This window comes from Ciconia boyciana, chromosome 6 (assembly GCF_034638445.1).
Source record: "Ciconia boyciana chromosome 6, ASM3463844v1, whole genome shotgun sequence".
NCBI lineage: Eukaryota > Metazoa > Chordata > Aves > Ciconiiformes > Ciconiidae > Ciconia > Ciconia boyciana.
Window position 1 is genome coordinate 34,482,802 of NC_132939.1, and position 21,930 is coordinate 34,504,731.

The following is a 21,930-nucleotide window of genomic DNA, read 5'->3' on the forward strand; positions in this document are numbered from 1 at the left end:
GCTGACCTGCAGTACGGGACTGAGCAAGGACAGGACAAATGACACAGAGCTCATACTGGTTATGTTTTTCCTGTGTAACTAGATAATAAGTTAGATGTAGTCAAACCTAAGGTGCCTACAAAGTCAATTAAACCTTCAGTAAGGGAAAAAGAAGTCCTATGATTGGGCAATACTCCAGGTGTTGGAAGCAGCTTTTAACCATCAACAACTTCGACTTCCCAAAAGTAAATACATAATATATTAACAACTAATGCAAAAAATTATTTGGTGGTCATGTATAATACTGCCCCTATTCCTAAATGCATGAGATCAGATCTAAAAATGGGCATCTGGAATAAAAAAAAAGGATGCAAACAATTTTACATAGTTTGAAGTCCCATTCTAAGATTCAAGGCTAGCAAATCAAGCTTTCACTATGTATACTGCAGTTGACTCAATATGTGAGGAATTTCCTCCTTATGCCATGGAGTTTTTATTTAATTTGTTTAAACAATGAGTTATTTGCAGTAAAAGTTGGTATGGGAAGAAGAAAAAAAAACCCAGCAAAACAAGCAGACAACAGATTCAATGGAATCATGACTAGGATGGCCATAATTACTAGGCAAGACTATTTTATATCCCCTAGTTTTTGGACTAGGAGAAAACAAGATTAAAAAACATTCCTCTCAGAAGTGTATATGGAATGTCACACTTGTTTTTCCTGAATGCTAAAAGCATGGATGAGTTGAGGTAGTGACAATGTAAGAAAGAACCAAATTAAAAACACAAACTTGCATCTAAGAATGATAACCTCATCCCTCACTTGAGAGCCAGTTTTACTTGTCTAAGGGGTAGAGCAGGTCACAAGCTCAAATACCAGACTTGCTGCAATGAATGAAAGGCTGCAAAAGAAACCCTATTAGAGATTTTACCCGTTTTCATAGTAACAAAGCTGTAAATCATTTTCACAGGAATGCTTTCAGCTGTAGACATGGTTGAAGTCAATCCACTGCTTGGAGCTTCTCAAGAGGAAGTGAATGCAACTGCTAGTCTTGCAGTCGACGTGATAGCAACGTGCTTTGGGCAGACAAGGGAAGGAGCGCACACCGCTTTTGATGAACTCCCAACACCTAGTTCTCCAGATGAATCTGACAGTGAAGAGCAAGTGAGGATTTAAGAACCCAAAGTGTTGGGTACATTGGACATTATAGAGCTCTGCTGAGGCACTTGAGTGGATTGATTGTCAACACTTGGCAAATACTGTTAACTTCTCAATTTTTAAATAAACTAGCTTTTCCACTGATCGGTGGCTACTTTATTACATAATACTGAGATTTATTCATTTCATTAAGTATATACAAATTGAGACAATAAAATATTTATTACCTTCTTATTAATCTTACCAGTAGTTCAAGTCTGTCTCTGCATTTTCCTTTTATACCCATTCTCTGTCTTTCTAGTGTCAGTACAGTTTCAGTAGAACATGCTGTCTCATGAGACAGTTCAATCCTCAGCCATCCAAAGGGAACATCAGACATCCCATCCAGTTCCTCACTGGTGGAAAAGCTCATCTCACTCACGAAGATTCATCTGCTGCGAAAGAACTTGTAGTAGACCACACCTCCTAGGATGGCTAGTTCCAGGATGATGATAATTGACAGCAACAACTTATTCGTGGTTACTCTAGAGTTAAAAGTAAAAAAAATCCAAGATGCTTTTTTTCCCTTGATCATGAAAGCAGATTCTAGATAATTTAATCACCATCATACCTTCAATAAGTATACTCCCTGTTTCAGCTTAGACCACAGAGTGCTATTCAAATAGCTCTTAATGCACAGGAAGGGACAAACTGGATCGTTTCCTACTTGTGTTTCCTAATTCATGGGAATTCTGCTTAAATCTTATACTTCAACAGGAGCAGTTCTGTTCCTCTTCCCCAGCCCCACATCAGGCAGATCATTCTGCTCTATGTGCCTCCTCATTTGATTAAGCAAAGAGGAAAACATCAGTTGAGCTCCTGTGCTAAAACTCACCTTGTGGTGGTGCTTTTACTAGGAACTATGCAGTTGAAGGAAAACTATAAAATCTCAAAATAATAATGTACTTTTACTACTGAAAATTATTCAGTTATCATAACTTCCTTTAGCAACAGATATAAAGGAAAGGTTGCTAGGCCTGAAGTACCTACTGGAAATATACTTCATGAACTGGTTTATAAGGATAATTAAACCATATAGTTAAGAAACTATAAATACACTTAAGCAGCCAAGGCTTTAGTCATCAAAATAGTGTATGGTCAGGCTCAGAGTTTCTCTTATGACAGTCTAGCTACTCTAGGCCATTACTATGGGCTGAACAGATTTGTCTGTGTCATCAGACATCTAAATCACTTAATGCTGCAGTGATTTATGGCACAGCCTTTTCCAAGCTGAATAACAAGGAGTTGCATCTAGTGAAGTTAGTTGCATCTAGTGAGTTGCATACAGTGAAGTTACACTTCACTGTAACTTGCTTATGTCCAAATCCCTCCCCTCAACACCATTTATCATACAGGATGGTTAAAGACCCCCTGTTATCCTAACTGAGCAGCACAAATTCAGAAGTGTTCAACCACCTGTGCTCCCTTAAGTAATTACCAGAGAGAAGAAAACACAAATTAGCACCTGCTCATGGGCACATTCTGTTTACACATTCCCTAAAACCTTCCTGCAGTTCCAGCTGACACTCTATTCTTTATTTTTTTGCCTGAAACAGGCAGGCAACAACATTACCTGCCAAGTGCTGCTCTAAGTCAGTCACGCTACTCACCTCCTGGACATAGAACGAAGAATCTTGCGACTCTTGCTCAAGTTTTCACTTGTATTCACCAACTAAGAAGAAAGAGAAGTTATTTGCCAGTTGAACAAGTATACAGCACCTCTGTAAAGATGCATCTGGAAGTAGCTGGTGTTGAAATGTTGCAATTAATAATGGGACCAAGGCTAACTGTATATTCTCAAAATGCAGAGACAACATCGTTCTCCACGCACAATACAAGCTGGAAGCATTGTCTCCTTTCTAAGGAGGAAATAAGACTTCCATGTATACTTTCGCTTAGATACATACAAAGATATGCAATTTAGGATCACTTTGTGCCCCTTTAGCTAATCTACAAATACCAGAAAGTTGGTGTTAGCTCCTTTCATTAAATTTAATTTCATTACTCTAGTTGTTGACACCAGAAGAAAATGATACTGACATGTGCTCCCCAGTGCATTTCTGGAACTGTTTGAAATGCTGCTCAATTTCCAGCAAAGAAAGAACCATGTTGCACTTACAGGTCTAAGTGACCCAGTGGATATGAGCTCTGAACTGTTAAGAGATAATCCATTTCAGCTTTGTAACACTCAGAAATGAACTGTCAAGTATTTCTCAGTCAGCTACTAAGCAGCACGTAATTAAGGGAGGTTACAGACAACTAAAAAAGCTGTTGTCTCACAGAGTCAAGATTCATGATGTATGGCCACTGGAGGTCTCCAGGTAAGATTTCACTATTCCACTTCCAAAGCTTCCAGGGGAGTGAAAGGTAAGCCAGGTCACTCGCCATCAGCACACAGACACCTGCCTGCACAACTCCTCTGTAGTTTAAGCTATTGCCCCCAACCTCAAAAGTGGCCCTGTAGGTACGTTGCTTTGCACTGAGACTGGCTGGACCAAGTTGGAAAGAAAACAACCAAGTCCATTCAAAGCATATGAGATTTCCAATCTTTGCTATGAAAGACCAAGCAAGAAGAAAGTCTGCTTCTAGTCGGAATGTGTGTTTAATACAATTCAGCAATACAATGCCTATAAGGCTCACAACAAAAGTCACAGCTTCCTGAACAACTGTGGATAGACTCACATGCTTGAAGGACTATAATATTTTTAATTACAGAAAGAACAAAAACTATACCTACAAATCTTAAGATCACATTTCCTTTCCTGCTCTCCAACCCAAATTTGGGAGCAAATCAAATTCTGACTGAAATTGAAAAAGTACCAAAATGAAAAAGCTACAGGCTTTGCTGCAATAACTCCCAAGAAAAGGGTATGCTTTTTGTTTTGGCTGAGCGTGCCAAACTCAGCGTCCTCCTGCAAGTCACTTGCCCAAAAGCTTTACACTCAGCATCCCTTGTACAGATAGAAAATCCCATCAGTTTGTTACTTCAAAAATTGAATTCTCAGTTTTGCGTATGTGTGTACACAAAACAAATGAACTACTTAAAGCTTCCACAGTAGAAGCAGAGCTTCTTGACCAAGGATGAGGAACAGGCATCTCATCTGACACCACTTTCTCCCTCCTTAGCTAACCTATAAATATTGGAACATTAGTAATTAAGTAATTAAGCTTCTATTAAATTTCATTTCATTAGAAGAACTTGCTAACTGCCTCCCAAATCTAAACCTTTACTAGTAATCTAGTGGTGGGTAACTCCTTCGCATTTTTTTAAATCTGTAATTTTTTCAGTAATGCTATTTTTTTTATCAGTGGTTTACAGGTCTAATAGCCAATCTTGCACAGACACAGCAGCAGACATTTGGTCATCGTGCTCTGGGCCCTTCTACAGTAATTTTTTTCCTTTTATGAGCACAGCATAGAAATGCAGCAGCTTGGATTTGGCCTGTACAAACATCAACTGGATTACCATGCCTAGGGAGGTCTCCGAGAGTAATTATTGGCATACAGTTCCCAGTAAACTAACATCAGGTTGTTTCAATACAATGCCCACAGTTTCCCTGCTTACTCTGCTCTTGGTGCGTTCCAGTTGCTCCCGCTGCTCCCCAAGTTCTTCAATTATATCGGTGCCAATCTGATCTGTTTCAGCAGCAATTCGGTGCGAGCGCTCAATGCTCTGACTGGCTCGGTTCAGGCTGTCTGTTCCCTGGAGAAGCAGCACCCTCTGTGATTGCAGATTAGTCTGAAAAATAATGTATGCTTAACTATTAAGCACCAGGAGAGAGGTATTAGGCTTCTGACATATTAAAAAGTTAGGATGTCAACTCCATAGGCCATCCATTTGTATTAGCTGTACATGCTTCTTATATTAACCGAGGTAGCCCAGTTAATTTTGAAAGAGTTGGTGTTCACATTGTAAGATTATGGCCAAATCTGGTTAAACCTTGAAAAAGAAGGACACACAACTAAAGAGTTAAAAACGGTTACAAAAAGCTGTCTTTGCAACAATTTTCCATCAAAAACCATTTACATGAAAATAGTATCTTTGCTTTCCAGATGCTAACTTTTCCTTCCATTCCCATCTAAATTCAGTCTTATTTGTGACTTCACAGTTGGTTGCCAGGGAGATCATTAAGAGTTTACACAGTCAAAAGGATTAGGAACAAAGAGCAGTAACAGATGGACTGCTAAGTAACAAAGATCCTCTTTTCATGCCAGTAGCCTCAGACAGAGGATAAGAAATGTTTGCTGACCTTGGGGTCAAAAGGTAGCTCAAAATATTGTATTTTCTTAAGCTTCAGAAAGTCTAATCTACCACCCTGCTCTCAGGTTTTAGAGGAACCAAACACAAAAATTTACCAAGCTACTGCAGAACGAGATACTAAGGAAAGAGCCTCCCTCAAACCTTCCTTATCTAAACCAGACAAACAAAAAGCCCACCTCCATGAACTTTCCATACAGCTGACAGCACTTTGAAGATAATAAGCAGATTCAGTTTCACTAGCTCAAACATATCTAAGCCTATCTGGTAAACAAAGAAATTGGTGTCTTTCTTGCACTGTAGCAGCACATCCATAGTGAACAAAGTGCTAAAGGATGACTTCTTATATTTTCTTGAAATTATTTACACTGAGATTGCTTAAAAGAGAATTCTAACAAGGAACCTATACAGTGCACGCTTCACACACTTTGCTAGTCTTGGAGACTAAAACTAGATCAGTTAATCTTTCTTCTCAGTCAGTAGCATCACTTTTGTGTTTGCAATGCTGTAGGGGAATGATTAAATAAAGCATTTCAGTACAGAATGTTGTGTAAGTTACTAACCGCATGGTATTCAAGGACTTCCATTTTGATTATACTCATATCTTTGTTTCAGAACAGAAAAGCTCTCTTTTGAGTTCCAGGTGTTCTTTCTCCTCCCTGAGATATTCATGTTACATGCAGAAAGATATACAGGGAGTTACACAAGCACAGAAGCTAAGTGGATTAAAGTAGAAACACTGTAAACAATACATCTGGATTTTTTTTTTTAAACAATCACAGCAATGTTAAATAAAATTTATATCTAATTCTCACACTCTGTTCATTTTCTGTGGAGAAGATTCCGTATTTTATATCGCCTTGACTTCCAGGGCCCAATCCCAAATCCGTGCTTCTCATCTCTCTCTGGAACATGGAGAGGTCTCTTCTGTACGCACGGATTTTGCTCATCATTTGGTTGCGGAAAGGCAGAGGAGCATACTTCAGTTCTTCCTCCATTTCCCGCAGCTTTAACAAAAGAAAATGTATTTATTTTTTAAAGCACTGAATCTACTCTTATCAGCAGCTGTACTCAAAACTCACCACCAGATGAAGGAATTCACAGGTTTTTATGTGATTGGAGGGGGGATTAACCCCAAACCCTATACCCCTCATCTAGTATTGATTACACCATTCTGCCTAATGCTGTTCAGCCCACATGGATTTTCAGACACACAATGCCTCAAGGAAAAAGAAAAGAAAAAAAAAAATTAATCGCCAAGCTTAAATACTTGATATTTTCTGAAACGTCACTCCATAACTTCAGAATGTGCAGTTCTCACTTTCATATTGTTTAAGCATTTATAGGATGGGTATCGGCTTCTCATCGTATCTATGCAACAGAGATCTACTGCATAGGTAGGCATGCCACTAAATTCATACTCTGAACATCCAGGCCTAGCAACTGGAGTTAGGATTTGTAAACCCTGGGACTGTAGATGCGTGAATTTTCACATTAACTTTTGGTGACAGTTGTTACAAATTCACAATGCTTAAAGCTGTCCACTGATATGAGCTCTCTCACAACATGAACTCTACATCTCATATATCACCTACATAGACACATGTCAATTAAACCCAGTAAGTTAGAGGAATAAAGCATCTCTCTCAAAAGAATGTTCGGCTGTGACTCAAAAACCTCCTAACAAATAGCACATTAAGAAGACAAGAAAGCTTAATCCATAATGTCTTTCTTAAAAAGACAAGTCACATGGGTTTTTTGTGCAGTTCCATGTCACCTGCTGTCCAGGAAGCCTACACAATAGAGGTTTCAAATATTCAAGACTCCTGATATTTTACCATCAGACTATTACAGAAAGATCAGGTGGGTTAAGACCAACATGAAAAAAGACAGTAGGGAAAAAAAGGAAGACGATGACGACAAAAAAGATTCTCTACATGCCCTCCCTACAATCTCTAGCAATTGTAATTGCACCTCTATCACTCTTGTTTGTTCAACAAAGGGAAGGCAATATCCAAACTGAGCACTCAAAAGAAAAAATACGCAGATAAGAATATTTGTCTATATCTATATATGTATATAGACATATACAACAGTCTTGACAAACACAGACACATCTATCAGATCAATGAATCAAACCTTAAAAAATTACAACATTTGCCTGCTGGCATAGGAACCATAAAGAGAGTAAAATTTGGAAGTACTGTCCTTTTTAAGGCATCAATGTTTCAACTGGTCAGAAAAGCCACAAGCCTAGACTTATGTTTACCGTTTCATTTGCTTCACGCTGTTTCTCGTCAAATTCTCGAACTAGTTTTTTCTTCTCCTCTGTGGAAGAAAAAGTAGTATGTCAGAAACTGCAGAGAAATGACAACAGAACTCAATCCATTACAGACAAGGAAGCTGCCACAGACAGCTGATTACAGAGACGCCAGGTCAAAATTTACCTCAAACAGGAACGGCCTGTTTCTTAGGACAACTTATCAGAAGCAGGTGGGGGGAGAGAGCAGAAACCACCCTTCCAACTGCTGGCCACTACCTCTGGTAGATGAAAGAAGTCATTTTTCAAACCTGAAACATTTTTCTGACCTATTATCCTCCAATCTCCACTGACAGAATTGCATGCTGAAAAACATTTAACATGAAAGGATAACAAAGAGGACATGTTGCTAAACAGCTCCTAAATATTTCTGATTTTTTGCACACATTTGGCAAGATTAGTGAAGGCTGAAACTATGATTTGGATCTGAACAGAACATCAAGTCAATCTACATTTCCAAGTGAGCCCTGAAGTTCCTGGCAGATAGGGCACTCCGCATTCTCATGGTCATAAAGTAACTAGGTAAACGGGTAAGCATTCCAGAATACTCGGAGAATAAAGATGCCATCAAGATATCACCTCAGGTTCACAGACTAATGCCCAAATGCTTCCCTCTTCTGGAATGACATCACTTGTTTGAATCAGCCAACAAAACTAGACACGTTACTTGTTTGATACAGTAATTTGCTAAGGTCCTTGTATCTAGGGCTTTGGAGGCCAAAGAATGGGTTTCACTGCTGTTATTCTATTTTTAAACAAAACCTTAAGATGTGTATTTTGCATGTGTTAAAAAACTATCATATCTCTCTAATATCCACGATCAATGAAAGTAGAATTCTGAAACTCCCATTATCTGAATGGAGCAAAAAAATATATGTTTCATAAGCTTTTGCAAAAGCACTGAAGATGACCACCAGAGGACTCTTGCAGAGAACTGCTGAATGAAACCAAATTCTATCAGAAGTCTGATACATATGCACTAACCTAATTCACCTCTCAGGAGATAATAACTCAGTCTTAAATAAAATTTTGGGTAGCAAAAAAATGCAAACAGTCCTCTTGGTAAAACTTGTCTAATTTGACTTAAAGACAGAATGAAATACAACATTATGAAAACATCGCAGTAAACCACTGACTTGGTAATACCTTTTTGTAAATATGGTCCTCTGCAAAAGAAGTTTTTAAACCACCAAGCTCTCAACAGAGAATAGGAAAAAAATTTGAAGTGATCAAAACATTTTTACATAGCTCCTCTCATAGACACGACATGCCTAAGCTGTAGCCTTTCCCTTTCAGTTCAAATTCATATTAAGCCCCAGAATTTGAACTGTAGAGAACTTAAGACAGAATTAAAACCCATCATCGAACAAGAAGCTATCCTCTCAAGTAGCACACAGAACTATTAGAGACTAAGCTACCTGATGACTGTTAACATATCACACACTAGCTGCTGTCAGGAAATGCAGTTTCACATCCCAGTTAATTCAGGAGGAAATGCTGACTTATGAGGTTCCTAAATACACTCTCTTCAACTTCCTCCACGATTTGCCACCGCATACATTTGTGCTGACGCAATTATTTGCATAGCTGGGTTGCAAGTGAAATCATGGACATGAACTGCAGGAGAACAGCCTTCAGAAATCAGTATTTTGTTTCATACAGGTTATTTCACTAATCCGATTTAAGTAGTGCCCTCTTAAAACAACTGCTGTCTCAAACTAATTGAAACCTGGTGCAGTACCAAAAAAAGCAGTATTTTACCTTCTTTGTGTGCCCCAAGCAGATTAAGACAACACTGCACTTATAAACGAGCAGCCAAAGAAATGCTAGTTTCCAAAAGTCAAGTAGCAATGGCTTGAGACCTTTTTGTCTATATGCCAGGAAGAAAACAGGCAATGTGGCTGTTTAAGCGTTATACTGGGTCTGGCCTAACAGAAATGCCAGAATACACTGAGCAGTTTAATTCATATCACTCTGAATTAAACTGCGACTCAAAGTACATTGAGAGAACTTTTTAAATGCAGTAAAAGTAAAAAGTGCCTAAGCCACAGTAACATTACCCACATGCTCATCAACATTTAACTGATTTATTTCGAATCAGTTAGAAATAGATTCAGTTGAAAAGTACCGCTAACTGAATTAATTTAGAGGGAAGTATCTATATTTGAAACTGATCCAGGCTGTTTAAAAGGCCTTCTTACAAATTTGGAAGGAAAAAAATTGTTTCTAGAGCTAGGAATTTGTTATCTTGTTTATATAGAGTGAAACAGCATTTCTAAACCTCTGCCCCTCAAAGATGTCCCAAGGACTAGATTCTGTCTTCCCTTGAGTTTGGGAGTCTGCCAATCCTCTTAAAAGGGTATGCAAGGTATCTTTTATTGCCTCCTGAAGCTTTCAGGATCCAATAACTTGAAAAATAAAGATACACTCCCCTCCCCATATGTACAAAAAGCAAAGAAAGTACATTAGGAGAGTGGAATGCCTCCACCAGACAGACAAATTCCTGACTTACCTTAAACTCTTGGAAATACTTTCCAAAAATATTATCAGGATTTTTGCAGCAACAAATTTAAAGAATAGAACAGTCATATTAAAATTTCATAGCATGTCTGAAAAATCAGTTTGTAATTATTTGTAATCTGTTGGGAAAAAAAATCTACAAGCATTGCAAAAATTGCTGCCTGTAAATACTCCATTTAAGCCCACTGATCAGAATTCACTGCTCAAGACTACCCCAGTTCCACGAAGACCTGACAAAGCTTTACTTCACCAAGAAACCAACCACTCTCCTTTCTACAAGGAAATAAGGATTTCCTCCAAGAAAGGGTATTTATTCTGTTACGCTTTTTATTCTTGTTGACCGCTAGTGAAATTAAGTCAGCTTTGAAAGTTGTCATTTGCAGGTTTGAACAGCCTTCTTGTACCAAACTTTCTGGAAATGTTGATGACGAGGACTGCCACCCTGAATTTAACTCATTATTAAATGGAAAGCCAGGTAAGAAATGGAATGTTAAGCTTTTCATAGCCTGTGTTGTCTAGCACAGACTGGTATATTCTGAACAAACCATTTTTATGATTTTACACCTAAACACATAAAATTGATCAATTCTGGGAGAATGACAAGACTATCGCTGAATGTGGCTGACAACTCCTACCCGTTCTTGTGGTACAAAACCCAAGCTGAGCTACAGCAGTTTGTGATAACTGTGTATCATGTTTCTCATACGAAGGAAGCATTTAATCAAAGAGATTCGGTGACATTGGTAAAATTCTCCTTGTCAGATCACTTCCCTTTCTGGTTCTCAGAATACTGCCAAGTATTAAGAACTGAATTAGAAGCACAATGCCAAGTCCTACAGAGAAGTATTCTATCAGAGTGTTTTACACACTGGTATGTGTGCTGGTTTTGGCTGGGATAGAGTTAATTTTCTTCCCAGTAGCTAGTATGGGGCTATGTTTTGGATTTGTGCTGGAAACAGTGGTGACAATACAGGGATGTTTTCATTATTGCTGAGCAATGCTTACACAGAGTCAAGGCCTCTTCTGCCTCTCACCCCACCCCACCAGCGAGTAGGCTGGGGGGGCACAAGAAGCTGGGAGGGGACACGGGTGGGACAGCTGACCCCAGCTGACCAAAGGGATATCCCATACGATATGACGCCATGCTCAGCATATAAAGCTGGGGGAACAAGAAGGAAGGGGGGGACATTCAGAGTGATGGTGTTTGTCTTCCCAAGTAACCATTACGTACGATGGAGCCCTGCTTTCCTGGAGACGGCTGAACACCTGCCTGCCCATGGGAAGTAGTGAATAAATTCCTTGTTTTGCTTTGCTTGTGTGCGTGTGGCTTTTGCTTTCCCTATTAAACTGTCTTTATCTCAACCCATGAGTTTACTCACTTTTAGTCCCCATCCCACTGGGGGAGTGAGCAAGCGACTGTGTGGGGCTTAGTTGCCAGCTGGGGTTTAACCATGACAGTATGGTATAAAGAATATCCATAAAATCAGCTTTTGCTTTTAATATAACTTTGTGTAGCTTGATAGTTTTTTCTAGTCTGTGGGTAGGTAGTACACAAACCAGACTTTTAAAACAGTCATTTAAAATGCAAATTTTCTCCAGTAAGCCTACAAATGGTTGTGGACAGTTGTGATAATAAAAACTGCTTTTAATTCTGCTGATGAGATTTTAAACAAGAGTCCAACAATGACCAAAAAAAAAAGAAAAGAAAAAAAACCCAAAGCACTGCAGTTTAGGCAGTTCACCTAGAAACACCAGGAAATAACATCCAAATAACAAGTCCTCCTCAGAGACAGGGCTGAGGCTGAAAGCCCAGCACAGCAGTCCTTGGCTACGGAGTTGAAATTTGCCAGGCAAGAGGAGCTGCTCCAGAGGAGTAAAGCAACACGCTCGCCTCACTACTTGCATATTTGGGGCTTTGCATGACCAGGCCTAATACTCAAGAGCAAAGCTACCAGAATATAGCAACAACTGAAAAATAAGACACAGCGAAGGCAGACCTAGCACAGCCACCCGCCCCCTCCAAGGAGGCGTCTAGCAAAAGCGAGGCACGAAATTCCTGCAATTGCCTTGGCAAACTCCTTCCCCCCACACAGGCTTTCTTAGAGAGACTTTGCCCTCCCGGCTGTACAAACAGCTTTGTCTATGGAGAAACATCCCGAACTCCCTGCAACGGCCCTACAGCAAGCCCCAGCTACCCGAGAGGCCGCCCGCCGGGAAGCCCCCCTGGGCTGCCAGCTGCCCCCCCAGCAGGGAGGAGGGAAAGCAGCCCCAGGCCCCGCCGCGGCCGCTCCCTAGAGACCGAGCCCCCGCTCCCGGTAAAGCCCTGCCCGCAGCTCGCTCCCCGCGCACCGTCCCGCGACCGCTACGCCCTACCCCAAGCAACAAGGAGCGGCCGCCGCCCGCCCCCGCCTCACCGGCCGCGCTGCCCCGCAGCCGCTCGGGGACGCCCCGCAGGTCTCCGTGCAATCCCCGGAAGATCTCGTGCAGCCGCTCCAGGTGCTCCGAGGACCCGGAGCCGCGGCCCGCCATGGCAGACAGCCGCCTCCTGCCGCGCTCGGCGACGGCTACCACCTCCCTCTTCCCGCTTGGCTACGCGCTGCGCGACGCACCGCCGCTCCCTCGCGAGCCACTTCCGCCATCAGCGCGGCGCGGGCCTCCCCGCGCAGCCGGGCGCCCGAAATGGCGCCCGACCGCAAAACCGCCCCGCCCCGGCGGCAGCGCGGGCTGCCCGCCGCGGCCTGCTCCCCGCGGGAGGGGGCCGCCAGGCGCGTCGCGACAGGGCTGTCGGCGACCCCACCCGCCCGTCGCCGGCGCTCGGCGGCGACAAGACGCATCAGGCGCTGGCCCCGGCTGCCGCGAGGTGGTGGTGGTGCAGGGGCTCGTGGCGCGCACTGCCTGCTGGGAGTTGTAGTCTCCCGGGGGAGGCGGCAGCGCTGGGCCGCCGGCACCGGCGTCAGCACACGGCGTCACCGCGTTTCCTGCGGTGCGTACCGCCGCGCAGCGCTTGGAGGAGGCAGCACCGTTCAGGGCCCTGGGCCTTTTATGTTCCACACTCTCTGGGAACGGCGGGAGCGAGCACTGCTGAACCCACCGCCGCGCTTCTCCCAGCCCGTAACGCGTGCTTACGTACACCTATACATCGTTTCGTACGTTTTGCTAGGCTTAGTATCATAAGCTTTGGCGTGAGGTCATGAAAATGTATTTTGAATGTCTTTCCAGACAGCCGCTGGGCTTTCTCTTCAGGTATTTCTCGGCTTATTGGCTGGAAAGTGCAGTTAAAACGGCAGTTCCCCATCGTTCTGAGAGACCCAGGTCAGAGCCGCGCGCTGCACGGGGTCTTTTGAGCAGCAGGCTGCTGGCGCAGAGCCGGCCCGCTCCCTACTGCCAGCGGGTCTTCCCCGCGGGTCTTTCCCTTCCGGAGCAGGACCCGCGGGTGTCCGGGGCGAGAGGACCCGGCAGCAGCTGGCACGACGGGGGCGGGACGCCGGCCATGCCTGGGCGAAGGGGAGCCACCGCGCAGGCGCGCCAGGTGCGCGCTGTCCTGCGGGCGGCGGAGCGCCGCGCCCGGGCCCGCCTGCCGCGGGCGGGGCGGGTCGGGTCGGAGCCGGACAGGGCGGGGCCGAGGCAGCCGCCGCTGAGCGCCGGCAGCGCGCATGGAGCGGGCGGCGGCAATGCTCACCTGCTGGGGAGCCGCGCTGGGCGCCGCCGTCTCCGTCCCTGTCCTCCTCCTCGTGGCAGCGCCCTACATCAGGTGCGTCTTACCGAGCGCGGCCCTGGCCTTTCGCGCGCGCACGAGTAGCGGCGGCGGCGGCGGCCTCCGCCCCGCCGTGCGGCGGGTACGGGCGGGGCTGGCGGTCGCCGCGCCTCACGGCGGTCAGGTCTGCCTGTTTGTTCGTTTGGCGGGAGTACGAATAAAACGGATTCCTTTTCTGTGGCCCGCGCTGGGGTGGGGCGTTATTCACGCTCCCCCAGCTCCAGCGCCTCAGGGACACTAACGCGCTCGCGACACCCTTGGCACCGGCGGCGGCGCGTGGCTCGGAGCCTCCCGCAGTCTCCGAGCGCCCGGAACTTCCTCGGGGCTCTGTCCCGGGCCCCAGAGCCGGCGGGGCTCGGAGAGAGGCGCCCGGGGTGCCCGGGGGGCGGGGCCCGCGTTCTCCTCACGGCGCCGCGGCGGAGGCCGTTGGCCGGGACCCCGGAGTTAGCGGCGGCAGCCAATGGGCGCCGTGGTCCCACTTGACGCAAGGGCGGAGCGGTGGGGCCGGGCTGGGGGCGGGGCGGGGCCTCCCCCTGCCCGGCCGGGCCCCGCCCCGCCAGTGTTTGTGAGGCGGGGGGGTTTGGCGGGCGAGTGGGAACCTGACTCGGTGGCCCGGTCACGACACGATCGTGATCAACCTCTTCAGGTGACGGCGCCCGTGACTCCCCGGGGCCCTGAGCGCAGCGGTCAGCCCGAGCGTTAGGGCGAAACCTGGGGGCTCTGGGTGCTGAGGCCCGACCCGAATCCCCTAAGGAGGGAAGCTGCCCTCGGGCCCCGTCCCTGTCTTGCAGGAGGTATGTCGCTGGAGGACAGTGTAAGTCAACAGCTAAGCTGGAGGGGAAGGTGGTGATAATCACAGGAGCCAACACAGGCATCGGGAAGGAGACTGCCAGAGACCTCGCGCGAAGAGGCAAGTCACCGGCCTTCATCAGCAGGCATCCCTGTGCGGCTGATGTGTGCGTGCCTGTGCATCAATAGTCCTGTTTCTGGATCTAAGGGAGGAGTATTTTATGCTCACGTTTAAGTGAGTTGGATTCCAAAGTTATTTCAGGCGAGCCCAAGTGTTGCTTCTCCAGAGGCTGTAACCACTTAGGTGCAAGTCCCCAGTTCCTCAGCTGGTTTCATTGCTTGAACTCCAAAAATGTGTCTTGTGACATGAAAATGCTCTGCACTGCAACTGTTTTGAGAGGACTGGGGAAGTTCCTGGTATCGCTGGGTTCTGCTTGTATGAAGCTGGGAAATGCCATAGGTCCACTGCTGTATGGTTTAGTTATTCACGTTTCAAGCTAATTTGGTTTAAATGCTTTTTGGGTAACTGGGAAGGAGATTAAACTACCTGTTCACAATCCGTTTAGAAATTGGCTGGAATCCAAGTATCTTCATGTGCCCCTGGCTTGACGTTCCCATTACAGGGGCAGATACAACCCTATTGTACCAGTGTTGTGATACACACTCCTGACCTGGGAGAACCTGGACAGAGGCACTTCAGATGTGCATTTTCCTGGTCTGAAAACAGCTTTGGGCTGGATCAGAGCTAACAACGTAGTAGGAAAGGCTTTGTCCCTCCCAGCTGCTCCCCTGACTGATGCCAGTTCCCTAAAGAAACAATACGTTGTTTGTAAGCGCTGTGCATAGTCAGCCTGCTTATCATAGCCTTGATCATCCAGTGTGCTCCAGCGATCTCAGCTTCTGTTCCTGCTTTTTTTCCCCCCTTGCAGGTGCGAGGGTGATTGTTGCTTGCAGAGACATAGCAAAGGCAGAAGCTGCAGCCAGTGAAATCCGAGCTGAGACGGGGAACCAACAAGTCATTGTGAAGAAACTGGACTTGGCTGATACGAAGTCCATCCGGGAGTTTGCTGAGAAATTTCTAGCAGGCACAGTGTCTAGCTCCTTCTTTTCAGTGAGAATATTTTACCAAGGACTGCTGTCTGCTCTTCTAGCAAATGCCAAATCCCTGACAATCTCTGTACCGTGTTGGGTACTGCAGTTCACAGCAGGGGCTTGTCAGAGGCCATGAGCTAGTCTGTGGTAGGAGCTTATCCTTATTTTATTGAGGCGATGTGGCTGCAACTCAGACAGGTGTGGGTTTTTTTGGCTGACTTGTGCCACTTTCTTGTCTGTCTTCAGTCTCTGTTTCCCTGTTTAAAGATGCCTGTTGTTTCTTGCAGAGGAGAAGGAACTCCATATTCTCATTAATAACGCTGGAGTAATGTTATGCCCTTACTCCAAGACTGCTGATGGCTTTGAGATGCACCTGGGAGTCAATCATCTTGGTAAGGCCAGTGGAGTCATATTTGCATTCAATATCTGTGGCAAAATGCCAGAGGAAAATCCTGCTTTCAGATTTTCTCTTCCTCATCCTTCCTTCTTGGGGAAGGATAGAGGGCCAGAGTTAGATGCAATGCAATGTATTTTCTTATCATGGACCCAGTTTAAGTATCTGTACGTGTTACCTGGGACATTTGAAATGTATGACAGCTCCAGCTTTTTGAAGCTGAGGAGCAGAACTTAATGGCCCCAAAAAAGTTTAGCTCTTGATTCAGGGGGGTCTTCTTTTCCCTGGACTTGAAATGAGGGCAGCAGTAATATATAACATGTAAGTACTTTGAAATTCCAGCAGGGTAACCCTTCAGAGAAGGATGATGTTTCCTCTCACCCCTAGGTCATTTTCTCTTGACCTTCCTATTGCTGGAGCGTCTGAAGCAGTCTGCCCCAGCCCGCATAGTGAACGTGTCCTCGCTGGCTCATCATGGAGGCCGAATCCGCTTCCATGATCTCCATGGTGAGAAGAGCTACAATCGTGGCCTCGCCTACTGTCACAGCAAATTGGCTAACGTGCTCTTCACCCGGGAGCTGGCAAGGCGGCTGCAAGGCAAGTCCCAGAGGAGAGCAGAGTGTTTTTCCACTTGGCTTTTGAGCACCATGGATGAGAGGAGAGTGGATTGAAGAAAGGTCTGGAAATTGGCTATGCAGAAATGAAATGGTTTGAGGCAAGGGTCACTGACAGCTCTTTGCAGGAAGAAAGTGTCTCCTGTCTGTGGAACCAGGAGACTTAAAACACTAATTGTCTTTACAACAACAGGGCAGAGGAGTTTAGTAGCTTGGCAAAGTTGAGTGTATTTCATTTTTCTTTGGTGCTGGTCAAAAACTAGCTGCATCCACGCAGACAATTGTGGTATGTGGGTGGAAGCTGAAAAAACAGAAGGAGCTGAATTACAGTTGCAGTCTCCAATAGAAAAGCTAATGCATACGCAGCTGCCTTAAATGTTGGTGGCCTGTAGAACAGAAGCGTAGGACTAGGCAGTACCTCTTAAGTCACAACATCTGTCACAGCCATGTCATTCAGTCCTTTTCATAAACTTAAGTAGTAGTTATTTCATTAAAACAGAAGCAGTGTCTTCTCTAGGAAACTAGTATTACAGTAAATCAAAAGAAGCTGGTGTTCTCAAAAGCCTGATGGAAACTGCTGGTGTTTTAGCACCCAGGCCCTCTAGCACCTTGTTTTGCAGAAGGCATGTAGTGACTGCAGTGTTTGGAAGGGGGTCGGGGATGCTCCAGCAAGCAGTAACTACAGGGGACTTCACTTACTCTCCCTGTATCCATGCCTGGACTCCTCCTTTAAGTTGTAGAACATCTGCAGGTAGAATTGAGGAGTATATTACCCTTTTTTTAAAGGCAGTTTGATGCATGCAGATTTGTCCTGGACTACTTTCTTTTGCCATAGGCACTAAAGTCACAGCAAACGCTCTCCATCCTGGTTCTGTCCATTCTGAGCTGGTCCGGCACTCATTTGTAATGACGTGGCTGTGGAAGATATTCTCGTTCTTCTTGAAGACACCTTCGGAAGGAGCTCAGACCAGTGTCTACTGTGCAGTGGCAGAGGAGCTAGACTCTGTGACAGGACAGTATTTCAGGTGGGTGCAAGCTGATAGACTGATATACTGTGAAAGGCAACCTTGTTGGCTGGGGAAAATGGGACTTACTGTCATTCTTCATTAAGAAGGGCCTGGGTAAGAGGCTGGCGGATAAGACTGAGGCTGACAAATACTAGAGCCTAACCCCTTCCAGGTCTGTTGCAGTGGATTTGTGTTAGAAGAAATCCCTGACCTGTGCAACACTTCACACAATAGCAGGTCATTTAGTGCTAGGAATATCACTGTACTCAAAGTGCAGGAATGGCTATCACATGCTCAGAGCTCTAATCCTGATCTGCTTGAGACTTTGGCAAATCACTTTTCAGTAGAGCTGTTTAGTTAATGAGGTCACTTGAGTCAATCCTGGGAAGACCACTTTGGTTCTCTTTGTAGTTTTACCGCACTGGAGCAGAAGGGGCCTGTGCTCCCAGGGAGCTGGGAGGGCTGATGGTGCTGCAGAGCTAGGAAGTGAGATTTTCAGGATTGGCATGTGACAAAATAACTTGATTCTCCAGTGTGACAGACCCACCAGCTGGGAGGGACTCCTGCTGGCATGCTTATCGCTCTGTCCCGCAAACTGTCTTGTGTAGCTCCCACTACAAACCCTGTTGTTTCTTGACTTCTTTGACTTGCTCCAGGACCCTGCATAGTCATGCCTTTTCCCCTCACCAAAAGTACAGCCCAGAGCAGTTCCAAGTCATCATCATCATCCTAGATTTGAAGACTGCCATTTGAACAGATTCATGCAGATGTATTGGTCAGCTTCCCACCGGGCGTAGAGCAGTGTAACAATACTGTTTTTTTGGGAAATGAACGTGAAAATTTGTCATCTCTTCCTCCCCCCCCCCCAGATACTGTTGGAGCCTTTGCATCTTTGCAGCTTTCCTCTTGTGATATGTGACCAGATTAGTCTCTGTAATGACTTTGTCTGATCTTCACTTGGGAGTTTGTACCGTCTTAATCAGACTTGAGTATATAAATAGATGTCTCAATCTTCCCCAGATGACTGTCTGTCCCAGGATATAAATGGAGCATTTATGTGCTGGAGTACAGAAAACTTTGGTGCATTTTAAACTCATAAAAGAAAGGAGTTTTGGACTTAGTGGGAAATGAATAGCTTCAACAGTAATTCACAATTTACATTGGACTAGCCTAAAATCCTTTACGCTTTCCAGGCAACAGAATATAAAGCACAAGTATAGACATTAAGAAAATAATTTGCATGCCACAGCAAGACAGGTGGAGTCCACCAGAGTCATTTCAGGAACGTCATAGTCTGTGCACTTGGAGCTCTAAAAACACTAGGCTGGCTAGAAATCTTATGAGATGCAATTTCCTCTCTTTTCTTAAACTCCCATGTTATTGCAGCATCTAGCATTACAGATGAGAACACATAGTCTCTGTTCCAGACAGAGTGCTGTCCGATTGCAGGAGCTGAGAAGAAAGGAGCCACAGTCCAGAGGATAATGGAAAAGGGGATAATCATACATGGTTATTACTGTATTATTATTCTGGGGAAGCTTTGCCTTTCATGCAATGGCAATATAGTGGGATGAATAGGATGGGATAAAAAGTTTAGAATGAAGGGCTGTTTTAGTGGCTTTTTTGTAGTGGTTGACCAAAATGGCACTCCTGAAAAACCTTGGTTAGCTTTTATAGCCCTTTTTCGTGGTATTAATGAGAATGTACACTGAAGAGTATATAGCAGAGCATATATAGGTTTTTCTAAGAGTTGAGACAACAGATAGAGCTAGACTTGCTTGCCAGTTCTTGGTGCCATTGGGAGAGACTCTCCCCTAGCCAGTTGGAAAGTTTTCTCAAGGTGGCTTAGCACCAACCCTTGCTCATTTGCTGGATGGCTTCCCCCACTCCTTCAATTGGTCTTGAAGTTCAGCTGATAGAAAATAGCTCCGTTATCTTAACACAGACATTTCAGTGGGCTAAGGCAGATGGAGTTCTTTGACTTAAAAAATAAAAAAATGTTCCTCTTACAGTGATTGCCAGCCAGCATACGTATCTCCACGGGGTCGGGATGATGAGACAGCAAAGAAGCTCTGGAGCGTGAGCTGTGAGCTCCTCGGCATCCAGTGGGACTGAGCAGTGCAGATGTCAAGTACGTACCTGGCTGAGGGCGGCAATGCTTCTCCTGGAAGAGCACTGCTGAGACCTCAAGATTAGAACGCTGATACTTCAGCTGCCCTAATGATGGCTCTACAGACACAATCTAATGTGAATTTCTGGCATATTACACTTAAGGATTGAGATTTGTAAGCAACCAGTCCCCCTTCCTAACTGGAGAATTAGAGCACCGACGCAGGGAGCAACCTTTGCTTGGTATCTCACACAACAGCCAGAGGCTGTTGTTCTCTGGCTTTAGAATAGAAATGGAGGTTGCAGTCTTAGGTTTAGATTATGAAGTAACAAAGAATTACCTTTATTTAAAGTTTTTTTCCTAACAGTAATAGTAAAAAGGTAGGACTCTAAACTTATGATCTATGAGGTTATTTTTAGTTCCTACTATTTGACCTGGCAGAGTGAAAGTACTTTAGGATATTAGATTTTTCTGGCAGTTACATGCAATACAAATGCTCTCAAGCACAGAGAAACAGGCGCTGGCCTTTTTGTGCCAAGCATTAGGTAAAATTTTTAAGTGGAATCAATTATTTTTCTCTATATTCTCTGTAAGAAGCTGGACCCTAGCCACTGAAGTATCCTGGCCCCAAATGCCCATTGATTGCAGTAAGTTAACTGAGGGTTGGCATATCTTTTGAGAACCCAGGTCTCAGTGCAGATGACTGTGAGGTTAAAAGCTGTGCAATTGTGCGTAGGCAAGTTACCTTATTAAAAAAAATTAACATCTCTCCTGTCAGGCATTGACCAAAAATGATGTAAAAGTTGTCAGAATAAACCCCCCAGCTGAACTTTAAATGACTTGAGAACCTAGAAAAGAGCGCAGAATGAGTAAAGAACATCTCAACTATGTTAAGAAACATTAAACAACTCCAGCTGAGACTTTAGCTTTAAATGACAGCAAACTACCTAGAGCTAAATAGGTAGCAGAGGTTGGGACTATCTTGATATTATGGTCGAGGTAGCTACAGGACAGGAAAGTAAGACTTGCACAGAAATCCTTACATTTGTCTGCCCAGCAGTTACAGGCCTTGGCTGGCCAAGGCTGCCAGCCTGGCCCTGCAGTACCATACAGCTTGCACTTCCAAAAGGCAGCTGGGGCAATCCACGTAGTAATGGGACTGCTCCCTTGGAACTCTAGTGCTACTTTGGTGCAAATTGCTGGAGTGTCATCCATAATCAGAGATTATTTGTGAAAGAGTTAAGCAGTTAGAAAACAAGCGTGACAGCTCATTGGATTATCTTCTGCTTCTGAAAAAAAATCTGGAAGTTTTTGGACTTGCATCTGAGCATGCCACTGTGACCAACTGCCAGCTTTGGGAAACAAATGCTAATTTTATGATTAATTCTTTCTGCCTGGATGCTACCTATGCAGATCAGTCCTGTGCTACCTCTGAGCAATACTAAATAAAGCCATTTTCCTTTTATAACAGGAGACTGTGTCTTCCTTCAGAAATGTTGAATAGGTTTACTTGGTGTTGCTGTTATCTGCACCTGCCTTACTAATATAGAGAACTCAGTTTGGATAACATTTTAAAGTCCCTTTGTGTTTCTCCGTGTCACTCTACCTTTTTTCCTCCCTCTTTATGTTTCTTCTTGAATACGAAGTTAAATCCACAACTACAACGTAGCAGTAGAACACTACCTAGCATTGCAGGCTTGGCTTGCTTTATCTGTGTGTGATCCTCTGATCTTGGAAGTGGCTTTCAGGAGCAATAGAAACCATTTTAAAAAAAGCAGAAGGTGTCTCTAGGCTGAGATATTTTGCCCTTGCAGGTCAGTGCTCTTCCAAAGAAGTCTGAGGGTAGATTTAACGTAAGACACATAACTACACATTTCCATAGACACACACCCACT

General features: G+C 44.7%; 3 protein-coding genes across 5 annotated transcripts in view; 2 read left to right on the forward strand and 1 right to left on the reverse strand.

Moving 5' to 3' along the window:
* The window catches only part of ARG2 (arginase 2), a 23,966-nt gene extending 22,684 nt beyond the window's left edge, over positions 1 to 1,282 (forward strand). Inside the window, exon 8 of the mRNA XM_072864215.1 lies at positions 951 to 1,282. Within this exon, the coding sequence (XP_072720316.1) occupies positions 951 to 1,156 (206 nt within the window). The 3' untranslated portion in view covers positions 1,157 to 1,282. The remainder of the gene's footprint in view (positions 1 to 950) is intronic.
* Positions 987 to 13,028, reverse strand: VTI1B (vesicle transport through interaction with t-SNAREs 1B). Its single transcript, XM_072864216.1, has 7 exons — positions 12,690 to 13,028; positions 7,705 to 7,763; positions 6,251 to 6,442; positions 4,743 to 4,916; positions 2,788 to 2,849; positions 1,383 to 1,662; positions 987 to 1,127 (listed from the first exon to the last, which is right to left on the reverse strand). The coding sequence occupies exons 1-6, from the start codon at positions 12,802 to 12,804 to the stop codon at positions 1,566 to 1,568; spliced, it is 699 nt and encodes a 232-aa protein (XP_072720317.1). The 5' UTR covers positions 12,805 to 13,028; the 3' UTR covers positions 987 to 1,127; positions 1,383 to 1,565.
* Positions 13,029 to 13,233: 205 nt separating this feature from the next.
* Positions 13,234 to 21,514, forward strand: LOC140652871 (retinol dehydrogenase 12-like). Of its 3 annotated transcripts, none has more exons than XM_072864211.1 (8): positions 13,234 to 13,421; positions 13,495 to 13,587; positions 14,821 to 14,939; positions 15,748 to 15,903; positions 16,198 to 16,302; positions 16,692 to 16,901; positions 17,754 to 17,943; positions 19,938 to 21,514. In XM_072864211.1, the coding sequence occupies exons 1-8, from the start codon at positions 13,318 to 13,320 to the stop codon at positions 20,038 to 20,040; spliced, it is 1,080 nt and encodes a 359-aa protein (XP_072720312.1). In that variant the 5' UTR covers positions 13,234 to 13,317; the 3' UTR covers positions 20,041 to 21,514. The 3 variants fall into 3 exon arrangements, with proteins under 3 accessions (XP_072720312.1, XP_072720314.1, XP_072720315.1); XM_072864213.1 differs by having other exon boundaries at positions 13,519 to 13,587; XM_072864214.1 differs by lacking the exons at positions 13,234 to 13,421; positions 13,495 to 13,587 and adding an exon at positions 13,760 to 14,026 and having other exon boundaries at positions 19,938 to 21,511.
* Positions 21,515 to 21,930: the final 416 nt, after the last annotated feature.